The sequence below is a fragment of the Cryptomeria japonica genome, chromosome 4 (genome assembly GCF_030272615.1).
Source record: "Cryptomeria japonica chromosome 4, Sugi_1.0, whole genome shotgun sequence".
Classification (NCBI taxonomy): Eukaryota; Viridiplantae; Streptophyta; class Pinopsida; order Cupressales; family Cupressaceae; genus Cryptomeria; species Cryptomeria japonica.
The window spans coordinates 237,315,301-237,332,010 of record NC_081408.1 but is presented as its reverse complement, the minus strand read 5'-3'; the positions used below and the strand labels follow the sequence as shown (position 1 = coordinate 237,332,010).

Genomic DNA, 16,710 nt, shown 5'->3' with positions numbered 1-16,710 from the left:
CTCCATATGTGACTGTTTTGTATTTTCTAAAAGAAACTAGTTTCGTACCAATTTCATGTGTGCTCTCCAAATGTACACATCTTGGTAAACATTGCAAACCACCACATATAGCACAAGAACCTTCCAAACAAGGCATCTTATAATAAATGCAACCATCATGTCTATTACATAACACACTTGAACTAAATTCTCTTACCGACTTAGGAGGTGCTTGTATATAACATTCCTACAAAACATCGTTAGTGTGCAAAGTAGAACAAATATGATGAAAAATATCATAATGCATGGAAAATTCAATATGCATCCTACAACAACACGTGGTGCATAAATGATTAATCTTAATATAAAAAGGTTTTGTCATTTCAAAAAATCTTTGAGAAATTCTTCTTTGAGGAAACTTTTGAAGGAATCTTTCATAAAATTTAGTTTGATTCATATCCAAATAGTGTTTGGCATGTGGCTCATGATTTGTAGACCTAATTCACCTTCTAACAACATCTCTTTGGTTGGGCGAAACTCTTGTGTTGTCATGCCAAAAAATTTCAATTAATGTTTTTAGTGCATCAACAACAACCTTGTCTTTGCGTGGTAGTCTACTCGAGAATGACCAAAGAGAATTATGGTTAGGTTTCTCTATTTTTTCCCACCTCTTTAATTCTTTACTTAATGTTGTTCTACTAACGTTTAATGACTTACTTGTTTTGCTTATCAAACGATCTTTTTTTATTTTCTTGCTCATTATGGTTGATGTAATGACACGTCGAGTAGCATTAGAATCTTTAGTATGTGATTTTGAACCAATAGCTTAATATGCATCAAATAGATTTCTCACAATAGTTCTTTCACTATTACTTTCAGATGATCTTAGGCCTTCATTGTCTCTCTAAAATTCAAATTTTTAATCATTTGAACAATTAATTGACATCTTGCAGTTTGATTTAAGTTTTCAAAATAGCTTTTCCATATTATTTTAACCATTCTCCTACAAGTTCATTCATTCATTCATTTTATTGGGCATTGGCTTCAATATATTCTCATCAATGTCAATCAAATACTTTGGTTTCCTACGAATGATTCTAGGAGGTGTTAACATCGGTGCATAATGTACATTCAATTCATCAAGTAGAGAAGGTATATTATATTCATTTGGTAAATCGAATTGAGATGTTAAGGATGACATACCTTCTTCTCCCATTGTTCTTATGTTATGCAATTTCTTCATACATTGCCTTTGTCTTTGCTTTTGAGCCTCTCGTTGTTCCATCATTCCTCACTTGTTCTTTCCCATGGTTGATATCAGTTGTCCTAAATAGAATCATATTACATATATATGTAAACAAAACTTCATAAACAAACAAATAACCATAAATATGCATCTTATCACTATTTTTTGGAATCAAACTATTAAATAATCACAATACTATTGACAAAAATAATAGGAACAACAATTCAATCATTTGAAATCATGCAAAAACAAAAAAATTCACTTACTTCTATGTAGAAAATAGTGATAGAAGTGCAGAAACAATTCCAGTGGAGCCTTCAACGACCTCAAAAATGTCTTTTGAGGCCGTTGAGGCTCTTGGGCAACTAAAACTATGTCTATGTACCGCGTACGCACTACATTAATAACCGCATATGTGCTGTTAGTCCATAAAATGTTGGCAAGCCCAACGGTATTCTTTTTTCCCATTTTGTACTAATAAGTAGAGTGTACACGCTCCTAAGCCTAAAAAATGTTATCGTAGGGTAGCGAATAATGGGCTTAGTACCCCATACATGCTTACAAGTAATAAGTACCACGTATGTGCTCCTACGCCTTAAAAAGGTTATGGCAGGGAAGTGAACTAATAGTTTCAGTACCCCATATGCACTATTGGTAGTAGAAAAAATGTGAATGAAAAGGGAGAGAGAGAGAGAGAGAGAGAGAGAGAGAGAGTAGGGGTGAGGGAGAGAGGAGGGGGGCAGAAGGGAAGGAGGGAGGGAGAGAGGGAGAGAAGAGGGGGGAGGGTGGGAGAGAAGAAGGGGTATGGAGGAAGGGAGAGGGAGAGTAGTGGGGAGGGAGGGAGAGGAGAGGGGGGAGGGAGAGGGGGGAGGGAGTGGGAGGGAAAGGAAGAGAGAGAGAGAGGGAAGGAGGGAGAGGGAGAGAGAGAGAGGGGGGAAGAGGAAGAGAGAGAGAGAGGGAAGGAGGGAGAGGGAGAGAGAGGGAGAGAGAGAGGGGAGAGGGAAGGTAGAGAGAGGGAGAGAGGTAGAGGGAGGGAGAGAGAGAGAGAGAGAAGAGGGGGATGGTGGGAGATAAGAAGGGGTATGGAGGAAGGGACAGGGAGAGTAGGGTGGAGGGAGAGAGGAGGGAAGGAGGGAGAGGGAGAGAGGGAGAGAGAGAGGGAAGGAGGGAGAGGGAGAGAGAGGGAGAGAGAGAGGGGGTGAGAGAAGGTAGAGAGAGGGAGAGAGGTAGAGGGAGGGAGAGAGGGAGAGAAGAGGGGGGACGGTGGGAGAGAAGAAGGGGTATGGAGGAAGGGAGAGGGAGAGTAGGGGGGAGGGAGGGAGGGGGAGGGGGAGGAAGAGAGAGAGAGGGGGGGAAGGAGGGAGAGAGAGAGAGAGAGAGGGGGGGAGAGGAAGAGAGAGAGAGAGGGAAGGAGGAAGAGGGAGAGAGAGAGGGAGAGGGTGGGAGGGAAGGTAGAGATAGGGAGAGAGGTAGAGGGAGGGAGAGAGGGAGAGAAGAGGGGGGAGGGTGGGAGAGAAGAAAGGGTATGGAGGATGGGGGAGGGAGGGTATGGTGGAGGGAGAGAGGAGACAAGGAGTGAGAGGGAGAGAGAGAGGGGGGAGGGAGGGAGAGGGGGAAGGGAGGGGGAGGGGGAGGAAGAGAGAGAGAGGGAAGGAGGGAGAGAGAGAGGGAAGGGAAGGGAGAGAGAGGGAAGGAGGGAGAGAGAGGGAGAGGGAGAGATGGGAGAGGGAAGGTAGAGAGAGGGAGAGAGGTAGAGGGAGGGAGAGAGGGAGAGAAGAGGGGGGAGGGTTGGAGAAAAGAAGGGGTATGGAGGAAGGGAGAGGGAGAGTAGGGTGGAGGGAGAGAGGAGGGAGAGGGAGAGAGGGAGAGAGAGAGGGGGGAGGAGAGAGAGAGAGAGAGAGAGAGAGAGAGAGAGAGAGAGAGAGAGAGAGAGAGAGAGAGAGAGAGAGAGAGAGAGGACACGGGACACCATAAGATTGATCTTGAAATTGTGACTATAGGAATTACAGAAAAAGAGAAAGAGGGAGGGAGAAAGGGAGAAAGGGAGAGAGTGAGAGAAGAAGATAAAGAGGGATGGGGTATGGAGGAAGGGAGAAAGGGAGACAGTGAGAGAGAGAGGGATGGGGTATGGAGGAAGGGAGAAGGGGAGAGAGAGATATATAGAGAGAGAGAGGGAGAGGGAGAGGGAGAGAGGGAGAGAAGGAGGAGGGGGAAGGACAGGAAGAGATATCAAATCCAGGACACAATATGACCCTTAGAATACAATATGGCCCCTAACAACATCTAAGGGATCATAGGGTGTCCTAAGGGGTCATATGACACTATATTATCCCTTAGAACACCATAGGACCTATAAAAACACCAAATGGTGTCCTAAGGGGTCATAGAACACCATATGACCCTTTAGAACACCATATGGTGTTGTTATGGGTCATTCGAGGGGTCATATGGCATCCTATCACCCCTTAGGACACCTTATGGTGTTGTTATGGGTCGTATGGTGTCCTAAGGGGTCATATGGTTTCTTAAGGGGTCACAGGACACCATATGACTGATCTGGATTGTGACTATAGGAATTACAGAATAAGAGAAAGAGGGAGGGAGAGAAGAAGAGAAAGAGGGATGGGATATGGAAGAAGGGAGAAGGGGACAGAGAAAGAGAGAGGGATGGGGTATGGAGGAAGGGAGAAGGGGACAGAGAGAGATAGACAGACAGACAGACAAAGATAGAGAGAGAGAGAAGGACAAGGAGAGAGGGAGAGAAGAAGGAGGGGGAGGGAGAGGAAGAGATATCGAATCCAACACACAATATGACTGTTAGAACACAATATGACCCCTAACAACATCTAAACAGTCATAGGGTGTCCTAAGGGGTCATATGACATTATATTATCCCTTAGCTCACCATAGGACCTATAATGACACCAAATCATGTCCTAAGGGGTCATAGAACACCATATGACCCTTTAGAACACCATATGGTGTTGTTATGGGGCATTGGCGTCCCGAGGGGTCATATGACATCCTATGATCCCTTAGGATACCATATGGTGTTATTATGGGTTGTATGGTGTCTTAAGGGGTCATAGGACACCATATGACCTCTTAGGAAATAATACGACCTCTAATGACACCTAAGGGGTCATATGGTGGGCTAATAAAATGATATATTAAATTTAAAGTTATGAATAGAACATCATACAACTAGACTCCAAGTGAACAAACAACGAGGCTTCACTAAAAAGCAAGTGTAAGAGCTTGACCTAACCCTAAGAGTACTGCCTAAGTTCTAAAATATATGATGCTACTAAATTTGCAAGGTTATAAGATTGATCTTGATTGTGACTATAGGAATTACACACTTGATATCTTTCATGGGTATGTATCGTTCCAAGCCGTTTGACAAGTGATGATCATCATATACTACCACTACCATGCATACAACAAACTTTAATTTCTTTAGGTGATAGGCGTTGTGTAACAACATGGGAACTCTCACATATCAACCACTATCATTCTCTAGGACATCATCTATGTTACTCTCCCTCTTTCTCTTCCTAGCTGTTGTTTCTTTTGAAAAACATATTGCAGGTACTCTGACTCATCATGTTGCTTTGTTGACATTATTTTCCACATCTTCTCTGCTCATTAAAAACACATTCGAGAAGAATATTGTTGCAAGTTTCCTTATTTGTCATGGTAATACATCTGTGGTTCAATTTCAAACCCTATTCCTCCTATTCAATATACACACACAAATCCATTAGTCAATTTTCTTAGGAGAGAATACAAGATAAAAATCAAAGAGGAAGTTGCAGACAAGAAATAAATTCACTTACTTCTATAGAAGTGCAGACAAGTTGCAGTGGGGTATGGAGGGAGGGAGGGAGAGAAAAAGAGAAAGAGGGATGGGGTATGGATGAAGGGAGAAGGGGAGAGAGAGAGAGAGAGAGAGAGAGAGAGAGAGAGAGAGAGAGAGAGAGAGAGAGAGAGAGAGAGAGATGGGGTATGGAGGAAGGGATAAGGGGAGAGAGGGAGGGATGGGGTATGGAGGAAGGGATAAGGGGAGAGAGAGAGGGAGAGAGAGAGAGAGAGAGAGGGGCACCTTGTATGAGTTTGAGAGGGGGAGACAATACACTTACATGTGTATATATATACTTAATATATTATATATATATGCATACATATATATATATTATATATTATATGTATATACACATATTATATATACAATATCATATTATACATATATTATATATTACATATATTATATGTATATACACATATTATATATAGAATATGATATTATACAATAGCGCGTATGCGCTGTTTATAGTATAAAGAGTGTGTATGCACTGTTTACACCATTAGTACCTCATACGCGCTTTTGACTATTTAGGCTTGGAAATAGTCCTAGATAACAAAGCTACGGTTTGGAAGTTTGATTTTCCTCCATTTCTCTCATTTTTTACGTGTTTTATTTTATCAACTTGGTTTATTGACTTTTTCATCATCAGGTTTACACTTCATCAAGTGGGTATTTCTAAAATTGCCACCATATTTTCACCTATCTTCTGAGCTTTCTAACCATATTTTTTTTTTCAATTTAAACAACAATAACATATTATTATTGAATTTCTTTTACCAGTGTCTCCATAGTTCTCATAGACATAGGTGCGCCATTTTTTGAATAAATTTTGATATACTTATCCAAATTTTAAAAACTTTATATATTGTTGTAGTGCACTTGATTCTTTACAATTTTAAAAAACATTGTATTTTTTATTTGTTTAGTGCAACTTATGCTTTGCACATGAATAGGTACCTAATTTTTCAGGATGTGCTCGATTGGAAAAATCATAAAAAACAAAATACTCAACAAAAAATTACAAAAAAGTACACATCTTCTAGTGCTCGCTCTTAACTATCTTTCTGCCAAAGGATTTGTGAAAATACTAAATCTAACTATGACTTTTTTGATGCGCACGTCAGACACTATGTTATGTTTTTTAGAAAAAATCAAGGTCATTTTTTTGTGCGCGAAGGATTTGACCCCCTTAATCTTATCCAATTTTGAAAAAGTTTAGTAGTTTGGAAACTAGATTCAAATTACTACAATATTTGTTCTTTTATTATCTTCATATCTTGAGTGGATGGCTTTCAAATTTTGCCTCCAAGTTCAAGTTCACCTGATTTCAGAAAGAAAAAAAAAGTGTCCACTTATACCCCCCTTTTTGACCACCATATTTGTGCACTTCCCCATAGTACAAATCAGGTTACAGAATACCATTGCATCACTACACCAGATAGAGAAATATGTTGACATCAATGACAACATATCTCTCAAACATCCTCAAATATCACACAAGCACATATTTGTAACACTCAAACAACAACATCCCAACACTTTAGGTACCTATAACACAAAGCCAAGTATACTTTAACTAGTTCTCCCCCTTGCACATGTTACACTTGGGTGATATACTTCACCAGTATACGTGCAAAATTTTCATGAAATCTCAAATGCAGAGAACATAGCTGATCAATAAATACAGTGAAGTTTCTCTACGAGAATATTTTGAATGTTGTATTGGATGATACATTGACTAATGCAGAGTAGTTATAGATGTTTCTTAATGAATTAAAAGATCATGCTTCTAACTAGGAAGCAACAACTTTGAAAGATGTTGAAAAGAGAGTAGAAAAGTTAGTGAATAAATGTGCAATTGAACATAATTGGTTGCAGGAAGGAATAAGAGTGTTTGAGAAGAGTTTAAAGGATGTTATTATGACATATTAGTTTTGTCACTAGTGGCCTATATCTAGCAAAGACATCAAGGGTCAAATAGACATTTTGGAAGTATAAATTGTATGGTTATCTAGTTTTGTAGACTTGAAGAAGGATGTAGATGGAGAATTTGTATATGCAGTTAAATCTAATAACTGATCAAATGGACAAGATTAAGGAACAATTCTATCATATGAAAGATATTTTAGATTTGTAGCTCAATCTTGAATCAGTGATAAAATAAATTACAATGCATGAGTTTATCCTTCTAAATTTTGTAAACATAATGGTGCTAGAATAACTTACAAAACAACCTAATGATACTACCATCCCAAGGAACCATTATGGTAGTTTTTAATAATGTGTAATGTGATGTCCATTAGGTTCTACTGTTAGATTTTTACTTTGTATAGGGATTTGGATTTTTTTGAAAATCATCTTTCAAAATAATAAAAGAAACCATTTATCACGAGCACAAATTTAGGTTAATGTTAAAAAGAATTGTATCTAATATACAATAGAAGTATTTTATAATAGTATATTAAAAATAATTCTTAATTACTTTTAAAATCATTTACTAATAAAATTTTGATTCTATAGAACAAAAAAGCATAGAAGAGAGAGTAAGAACATCCATAACCATAAAGTGAACAAGGAAGGGTGTTCATGTCCAATTTCAAGGCTAGAGTATTAGTAATAGTACTCTACATATAATTTTTAATTACTTTTAAAATTATTTAATGATAAATTTTAGATTTCTAATAACAAAAAAATCATAGAATAGAGAGTGAGAATGTCCATTTCAAATGAAAGCATAAAACAAACATGGATGGCATTTCATGTCCAATTTGAAGGCTAGAGAAGATGTTGATGATAAAGGAAAGAAAATGAGAATCTTTGAAATAGTAGAATGTGGATTTTAAATGTTGTGTTTTAGAACAGTATTGTTAGAGATGGTAGTATTCATAGTTGAGTCTCATTCATCATTGTATTATATGTCCATTTATGATCATGTCTTATTCATGCACTGGTGTTTGATTCACCCACATGTTTCTATCTTAATTATGAGTTTTTGTTTTGTCCTATATAATGATATCCTTTGAAAATATTGAAAAAAAAAATTATTATTTGTAATTTGTTAGAAGAAATTGTTACATGTGGCAAGATAGGGTATTTGACCCATTCATGATCTTAGGTTTATTTAATATTTATTTTAGACAACCACAAATTATGTGAAGCCTTTATATATTGAAACCATAAATGTCTCATAAGGAATATCTAGTTGTTTGCCATAAGTGTTTTCTTTAGTTTAAGTATTTTGTCTGTTTGGTTATAAATGTTTCTTTTTTTGACCATTTTTGTTTCCATTTATTCTTCATCTATAGCAAAACTCTAAAATTTTCAAACCAGTGTAGTAAAATTTTAACACTTAAGATATGAAGAGTAAGTCTTTGAATAAGAATAAAAAAAAACTAAATCTAGAAATGAGTGTGAAGTGTTGGCATCTTAGGTGGGAAAATTGTGAGGAATGATAATGAGAAGGCATCTACACATTATGGGGGTTTCATTTGGGTGTGTAGTAATATTGTAGGCAAAATTGGTGCTCCAAGGGGAAAAAATAATCAAAGGTCATTGTTTGTAAGTTGATATGCCAAGTGTGCCATGCACAGTGAAAATCAATGTAGATATGATGTCATACTTGTTTTTCTCTAATGGAATGTAGAAGAACCTTCGGGATATATCCCAATATTTCTTGTTTTTGCCTACTATAATTTCAATTATTGTCTATGATGTTTGCAACAGAGCATTTGATTTAGATTGACAACAATACTATGTAGAGAATCATTAATCAACTAAATATAACCATGTACATGAGTGTGTAAGGGTATCTTATAGAAGAAATGAATGCTTTAATATGGGGTGATTGGGGTCAGTATTTGAGCCCCTTGACAATGGAAGTAAAAAAATATATTTTATATTTATATTTTATGTTTCAAAATTGTATTGATGAAATGGAATGCATTAGTTCAATATCTTTGTTTGAACCATCTATTACATCTCATAATTTTAAAATATCTTATGACTTCTTATTAGCATCTTGCTTATAAATCTCTTTTGGGATAGGAATTTCTCTACATGCCTGGAAATATCCTATATCACAAACCTATTTTCATTGTATTTTAACTTTATTTAATATAATAATAATGGTGTGTTTTCTTTCTAGGTTTTGGATAGTAAAGATTTTTTTAAGTAACTATTGTGTTATGACTTGTTCATTTGTTGATTTTTATTGATATACCCTAGTACTTTAGCATCATTTGTTGTTATGGGATCCAATATAGTCTTTTTTTAAATGATAAAACCAAAAAGAGTGCAAAATAGGTGAAAAGGATCTAGATATGTATTTTTTTTCTTTTCATATTCCCACACTTATGTTTGAGGTACAATAAACTACATATGATAAAGGATGGAAACTATTATTAGTATAACTAATAAAAAGAGTCTTCAAAAAAGGATAATAACTATTTTAACCATTTTCCCATTCTATAAAATAGCTCAAGTATTACAAGGGCTAGTTTGTTAATTCAAAGCTCAACATAATAGTTTATGTGAGTATTCCATGACATATTAATCTTCAACATTCTACCCTTAGGAGGATTGATCTTCTTTCAAAATAGGTGGGGAGAACCATTTCACTACTTATCAACCTTTGAATTTTTGTGTGCTAGATCATTTAAAAAAACAATAATTATAATCTATTTTTTGAGGGAATCCATATTTCAACTATAAAATTAGTACTTTTTCCATCTAAATTAATTTCATCTATTACTGCCTTTTCATTTAACATTTTTTTTAATCATCACTATTATTTGGTATATCATAACCTTCCAATCACTTGTGAGGACATTTTTTATTCTCCCTATTCCTTGCTTTAGGACTCAAGTTTAATTACAATCTCCAAAAATCTCTCATGTGGTCTTCAACTAGTGGAATGCATTCTTCATCCTTCTATCTCAAAGTGCATTATTGTTAAGTCAGTAGTTATTGAGTATTTTAAAGATAGTGTTGAGCATCAAGTATTCGAGAGTAGGATTAGAGTAAAGAACCTTATAGAAATGTACACTTGATGGCTTGAAGATCCTATATTTTTGAGAAATAAGCATCTCATCAAAATATATCTTTCTAATAGATAGATGAGAGATAAGACATTAAAATAATTAATTTTTTTGAATTGTAAATTACCATAATTTTTCACTTTAACACTTTTTGGGTGGCCTATCGGTGTCTAGCCTAAGTTTACTAAAAGAATAGGCATAAAATATCTTATATGCAATTTTTTATTAATTTTTTTTCCTAAAATATGTAATTAAACACCAATATAATTACAATGGATAGACACTCACTAAAATGCAAGGGCATAATTGAGTTCCTATATACTTCTACCAAAAGTATTTTCTTTAAATTATTTCTAAATGACAAAATTTACTATGTATCAAATGTAGGATTAATAAGTTCTTTTATTGTGAACTTTCTCATTAATTTTTATATTGAAAAAATGAAATAAAATAATTTAAGAGAATTAATTAATAATTACTCTTATACAAAATATACTTCATGAAGTGCAATGAAAAATCCATCTTTAGAACGAAAAATTTGATAGAATTTTAAAAACTAATACTAGAAGATTGAGTATAAATTTGAGCTAGAATATAACCAATTATAGGTCTTCAACACTATTTTTAGTTTTTTATACACATTCAATGAAATATTGAATTATTGATAATCATTCACTATAATAGAGTTGTAAATGGATCTCCTATGAGCTTGACAACAACTATTTTCTTAAATTCTTTATAAAATGGCAAATATATAGTATATAAGATGTAATATTAAAAAGCTATCATATAAAGAATGAAAAATTATAAAATAATATTTTATTTCCACATAAGTCTTCTCTAGGAGATATTTCAAGATATACTTTTATATGGGATGATGCATAATGCAGTTCTATACCCAATATTGCAATATATAAATGACAAAACATATTATATATTGAATATACTATTAAAAATCTGCAATTTTAAAGGGAAAAAGATATAGAAGAATTTTTTATTTCCACTTAAACCTTCCTCATTGAAACTTTCAATATATACTTTTTCAATGATAAATTATACAATTATATCACATAAAAAATAATTAAACTGAAATTATACCCAATACTCAATGTGAAGACTCAAAAACAAAGAAAAAGACACCCAAAAGATTACAAATAAGGTACCCTCCTTAAATAAAATTAAAGATACTTAAAAAAAATTATTATATATATATCTTCAAATTAACTTAAAAAAATTATAGATAAACCACAGTAAGATTACATCACAAAAGTCAATATTAAGACTAGAAAACAAACAGAAAAAGACACAGAATAAGATTATAAATAAATAAGGTACCCTCAAATGAACTTAAACATCCTATTAATAAATTTTCTGGACATTTACCCCTCTTTTAATGGAATTAACTTAAAACGTTGTAGACAAACCAGGAAGAGAATAATTCCCTAAAGCCAATGATAAGGTAGAAATAATAAAATTAAAAAAGAATCAAGAAAAATTAAACTGCGGTTACTTGGTGGTATCATTCATGCGCGTATGTTATAAGGCCACCCCTACTCCTCAATCCATTCCATCCAATTATTAGTTTTATTGACTGCATAAAAATGTTTTCCATAATGGTAGTTCTGTGTTTCACTCTCACTCTCCTTGCACAACTTGTTTTGCCTGCTCACACATTCCATAATTCTAATTCTTCTGATCGAGATGCTCTTTTGGCTTTCAAGAACTCTCTTTCTCTTGACCACGTGTGACTTCACTGACTGGTTGGCCCCATCTCTCCTATTCTGGTGGATCTCTCTTTCCTTAGAATACTTGATCTATTCAATAACAGCTTTCGGGGACAAATCCCACCTCAGCTGGGAAGGCTTTTTCGCTTAAGAAGTCTCTGATTATCTTTTAACAAATTGGAAGGTGTCATTCCCTCCGCTTTAGCGGACTGTTGATAAAAACAGCAGAAACACAGAAATACAAAGGAGAAAGACAGGAGAGAAACCCATAAATGGGCTCTGAGATAGTATTTCGATTCAATCAATTTATAGGCAAAACCACATTAAATGTTCTGTCAACTCTAGACAGAAGTTAGCTGCAGCATTAATGGTGGGCAGGTGAAAGAAGGCTCAGGAACAGCTGCACGTGAAAGACATGGATGTCTAGAAGCTTCTCTTGGTCTGTACCGACACTTGATCAGCTACAACTAATTTACCTTCTAACATCCCCCATAAATTAATTGTCTAATTGTTTTTGATATCCCCCCATAATCGAATTAGGATGGGCCTTGGTCTCAAGCCTTTTTAGGTACCCATTTACAACAAATTTTGTTTCCCCTAATCACTTGGGTTTTCACAGTTTACCCTTAACACCGATTCACTACAAACTTCTCTTTTACAATAACTTTTGGGTTTTTAACCAGTTTACCCATAACCATTTGGGTTTTCCCCAACTGATACAATCACTTTGAATTTCACATTACTTTGGGTCTTTTTACCCAAACAAGTAGTTTTGGCTTACCACAAACCATCACAAGAGACTCAGCACTAACATGGTTCCAATGACCATCACAATGGGGAAACTTTCATCACTGCGAAGTTTTTTTACTAAAATTATTGAGTCCATATAAAAAGAAAACCATCTACCGAGACACATAGGTAACCAGCAACTGTGCTCGCCAGTTCTATAGGAATGTTTTTCAGATACATGCTTCATCAATATATTAAACCAAACACTTCCGGGGGGTGTCGGGTACCATCGATCATGCACCCCTTACACAAACTTAGATAGAATACCCATTTCTGTTTTGCCTTTAAATATTTTTCCAAAAAGAAACAAATTCATCAATTATGCCCATTCACAAACAATACTATGGAGGATCACAACAATGCTTTAATGATGCACAAATCATCACACCTTCAAGCTCCACGCGTGACTTTCACATACTTTCACACTTGTCCCACTTTTGACAATGACATAGCCTTCAGATTTAGAGACAAAATTTTTCTCACCGCAGATCAAAACACTATGCACATTATGCTATCACAGCTAACTCCATCTAATATCTATAATACTAGACATTCACACATATTCACAAAAACCAAGCCTATATGTCTTACTTACGACACAGGTACACAAACCTAGACAGTTCACTACCATATTACAAAACCTTAAAAATCAAAGTTCACACAATTGACTGACCCCACACAACTAACTGGAGCGCTCACGACTCCAAGCCTCTATTTCAGCCTCTGTTTCAGATCCCACTCTCTTCACCCGTGTCTCAATAGTCTTTCACTTCGAATCACTTCAAACTTTCTTCAGTCTAGCGATCTTTGGCTAGCGTCTTTTCAATCTTTCAACACTAGCATCTTCGATATACATTTCTACCACAAACGTTTCCCCTTATTTTGGGCGGCAACATTCAACATGTCAAATTCACTGGAACTACTGCTCCATTTAACACACAGCAACAGCTTCAGAATATTCAAATAAAACAGATGATTGAAATAAAACCGATTAGAAATATCTTTCTCTTCACCCATAACAAAACAATTTCCTCATTTTCTATAGGCAATAACTCCTGGAGACTTCCTTGCTAGACAGAGTGGGCTAACAAATGGCAGACTTCAATCTCTTCAACCAACAATAAGTGTGCTGGGAACTCTGGGATTCTCTTTGTTCTTTGACTGGGTTCTCACGAGCAAACATAGGACTTATCAGAAATCAAAACACAGGACTTACTTTCTTGAACTACTCAATTACCTGCCCAAGATAAACACTTACTTTCGACCGCAAAAACTAGAAAGACAACTCAGACTTCACCAAATCAGGTGGTGCAAAACTCACTAGCATCTACACACAACACAAACACAACAGAATAAAGAGAAACCAAATAGAGAATAACTCTGCAGACTAGAGCACACCCTATTATCACCTTCGGCTCTGATACCATGATAAAAACAGCAGAAACACAGAAATACAGAGGAGAAGAGACAGGAGAGAAACCCATAAATGGGTTCTGAGATAGTATTTCGATTCAATCAATTTATAGGCAAAAACACATTAAATGTTCTGTCAACTGTAGACAGAAGTAAGATGCAGCATTAATGGCGGGCAGGTGAAAGAAGGCTCTGGAACAGCTGCACGTATGGATGTCTAGAAGCTTCCCTGGGTCTGTACCGACACTTGATCAGCTACAATTAATTTACCTTCTAACAACTGTCCCTTAGAGAAACTGGGCTTGTCTTATAATAAATTGGAAGGCTTGATACCATCATCTCTAGGAGGCTACCATTCTTTGCAAATTCTCATTCTGTCTAACAATTTGAGTTGAAACATTCCCTCCGAGCTTGGGCATCTCCAAAATTTTGAGATTCTATTGTTCGATTCAAATCAGCTTACAGGCATAGTCCCACCTTTCTTTGGAAACATGTCCTCTTTAAGTCAATTGACTTTGGGAAACAATAGACTCCATGGCAATATTCCAGTTGAATTGGGTAGGCTTGCTCGACTTCAAGTTCTTACTCTGAGTTTCAACAGCCTTACCGGGCCAATTCCCACTGCCCTTTCAAACTGCAGTAATCTCCAAATTTTACAGTTGTCTAGGAACAAATTAGTTGGTCACATCCCCTGGGAGTTCAGCAAACTATCAAATCTACAAAATCTGTATTTACGGGAAAACCAACTGAATGGGGAGATACCGAGTTCAATTTCCAATTGTACCCGTCTGCAAATACTTGACTTAGACAGTAACCAGTTTAGTGGCACAGTGCCCTTGGAATTTGGGAAATTACTCCAGCTTCAGAAGCTTGTTTTGTGGGGAAATCATCTGGTGAGTGGAAGCAGCAGTTTGCCTGTTCTAACAGCCTTGACTAATTGCTCCAGCTTAGAAGTTATAGACTTGTCTCTTAATAATCTTACTGGAACCATGCCCTCCACAGTTGGCCTTCTCTCAACTAGTCTCTACTATTTGGGACTGGCCTTGAATGAACTGGAAGGATACTTGGCGGATGAGATTGGCAACCTCACAAAGTTGGCAGAGCTACAATTAAGAGGAAACTATTTCAGTGGGACAATCCCATCCACTCTGTCTATACTTCCAAATCTTGAAAGGTTGTACCTAAACAATAACAATTTACAAGGATTAATGCCAACAATTTTGGGTCAGGCAAAAAGGATTTGAATCATTCATGCGCGTAGTTTTATTGACTGCATAAAAATGTTTGATAGGGCACACAAAATGTGACTCTGAGGGCTACAGAAAATGGTCTACAATAATTCACGATTTAACAATTCAAATCGTTAATTATTGTCCTTTAAACAGTTTGATATAGTAGCAATCAAATAATTATTGTCTTTTATACTGTGAAGCTTTTTCTAGGGTTACATTATTTCACTCAACCAATGATTGTATTCGTCCTGAAAAATTTCTAGTCAACACCATAATCAGTTATGCGTGATAATCAGTCATAACTCTTGCAGAAGTTTTAGGTTGTATCAAATTTTAAGATGTTGAGACATTTATGGCTAAATTTCTTAGTAAAAACTGGGTGGACATAACAATAGATTTTGATTAAGAATTCTGAATTTTTCTCAGGTATATTACACTGAAAGATTATTATCTGTACCTTTCATGGATATATAGAACGACTACATAATTTGGAAGTCTCGGTATCTTTTAGATTTCCACATTTCACTAATAAATGAGGATTTAATTTTCAATTTTCAATATATTTTAACTTCCAGCTATGGTTAGTAGAAAATTGTAATTTTTTACAAGGGTATATGATTCTTTTAAAGGCTTTATTCTTTATATTTGATTTAATGTAGTAAATGAAGGAATAAAGTAATAATATAAATAAAAAGAAATAATAATTATAGAATATATATTATAAAAGTTTTTTAAAGTATTGATTTCAAATGTTATGATTATAATTTTTTTTATTATATAGAAAATTAAACAATAATAGCTAACGATAAAATTATTTATAAATTGATAATGTTTTTGTTTTTACAATATATTAAATTTTAGAATTTACTAAACTAAATAATACATATAAACTATACAATGTGTATTGTTCTTTGTTTCTTACTTGTAATAAACAATGGAAAAAACTCAAGATAAGTCAACAAGTTTTTAAAACCTATTACAAGTTAGGGACTTCATTAATATGCCTATTATTTGATCATTTCTATGACATGATATGCAACCTCAACTAATCATTATTGAAGCAACTTGTGGATGTCATGATGTTCAATCTTAATTCGCCTAGTTATGCAATAAGAAACACATGATTATTTGTCATCAATATAGCACTTTTGTTATAACAACACAACAAGGTAGGTTCATTCTATATTTGGAACACATCCTCTAACAATATTCTTAGTAATATTATTTGGCAAGATATTGTTCAGAAATTTACAAGTTCATAACCAAAAGTTGTGAAATTTAATATTTATCTAATAAACCAGTCAATGGATGAGATATAGGGATGGGACAACTACAACAAAAAATATGAAATTTATATGAAAATATAAAATTAAGTTGTCCATGATTAGATATTGCTTTATGATTCTAAAAATCAACCTTCATG

The 16,710-nt window shown here is 35.1% G+C and overlaps 1 protein-coding gene across 1 annotated transcript in view; it reads left to right on the top strand.

Annotated features, from left to right (window-relative positions):
* LOC131064790 (LRR receptor-like serine/threonine-protein kinase RGI1) overlaps nucleotides 1-15,299 on the top strand; it is a 30,209-nt gene extending 14,910 nt beyond the window's left edge. The window contains exons 3-4 of the mRNA XM_057999061.2: nucleotides 14,202-14,262; nucleotides 14,521-15,299. Of these exons, the coding sequence (XP_057855044.2) occupies nucleotides 14,202-14,262; nucleotides 14,521-15,299 (840 nt within the window). The remainder of the gene's footprint in view (nucleotides 1-14,201; nucleotides 14,263-14,520) is intronic.
* The last annotated feature ends 1,411 nt before the right edge of the window (nucleotides 15,300-16,710 follow it).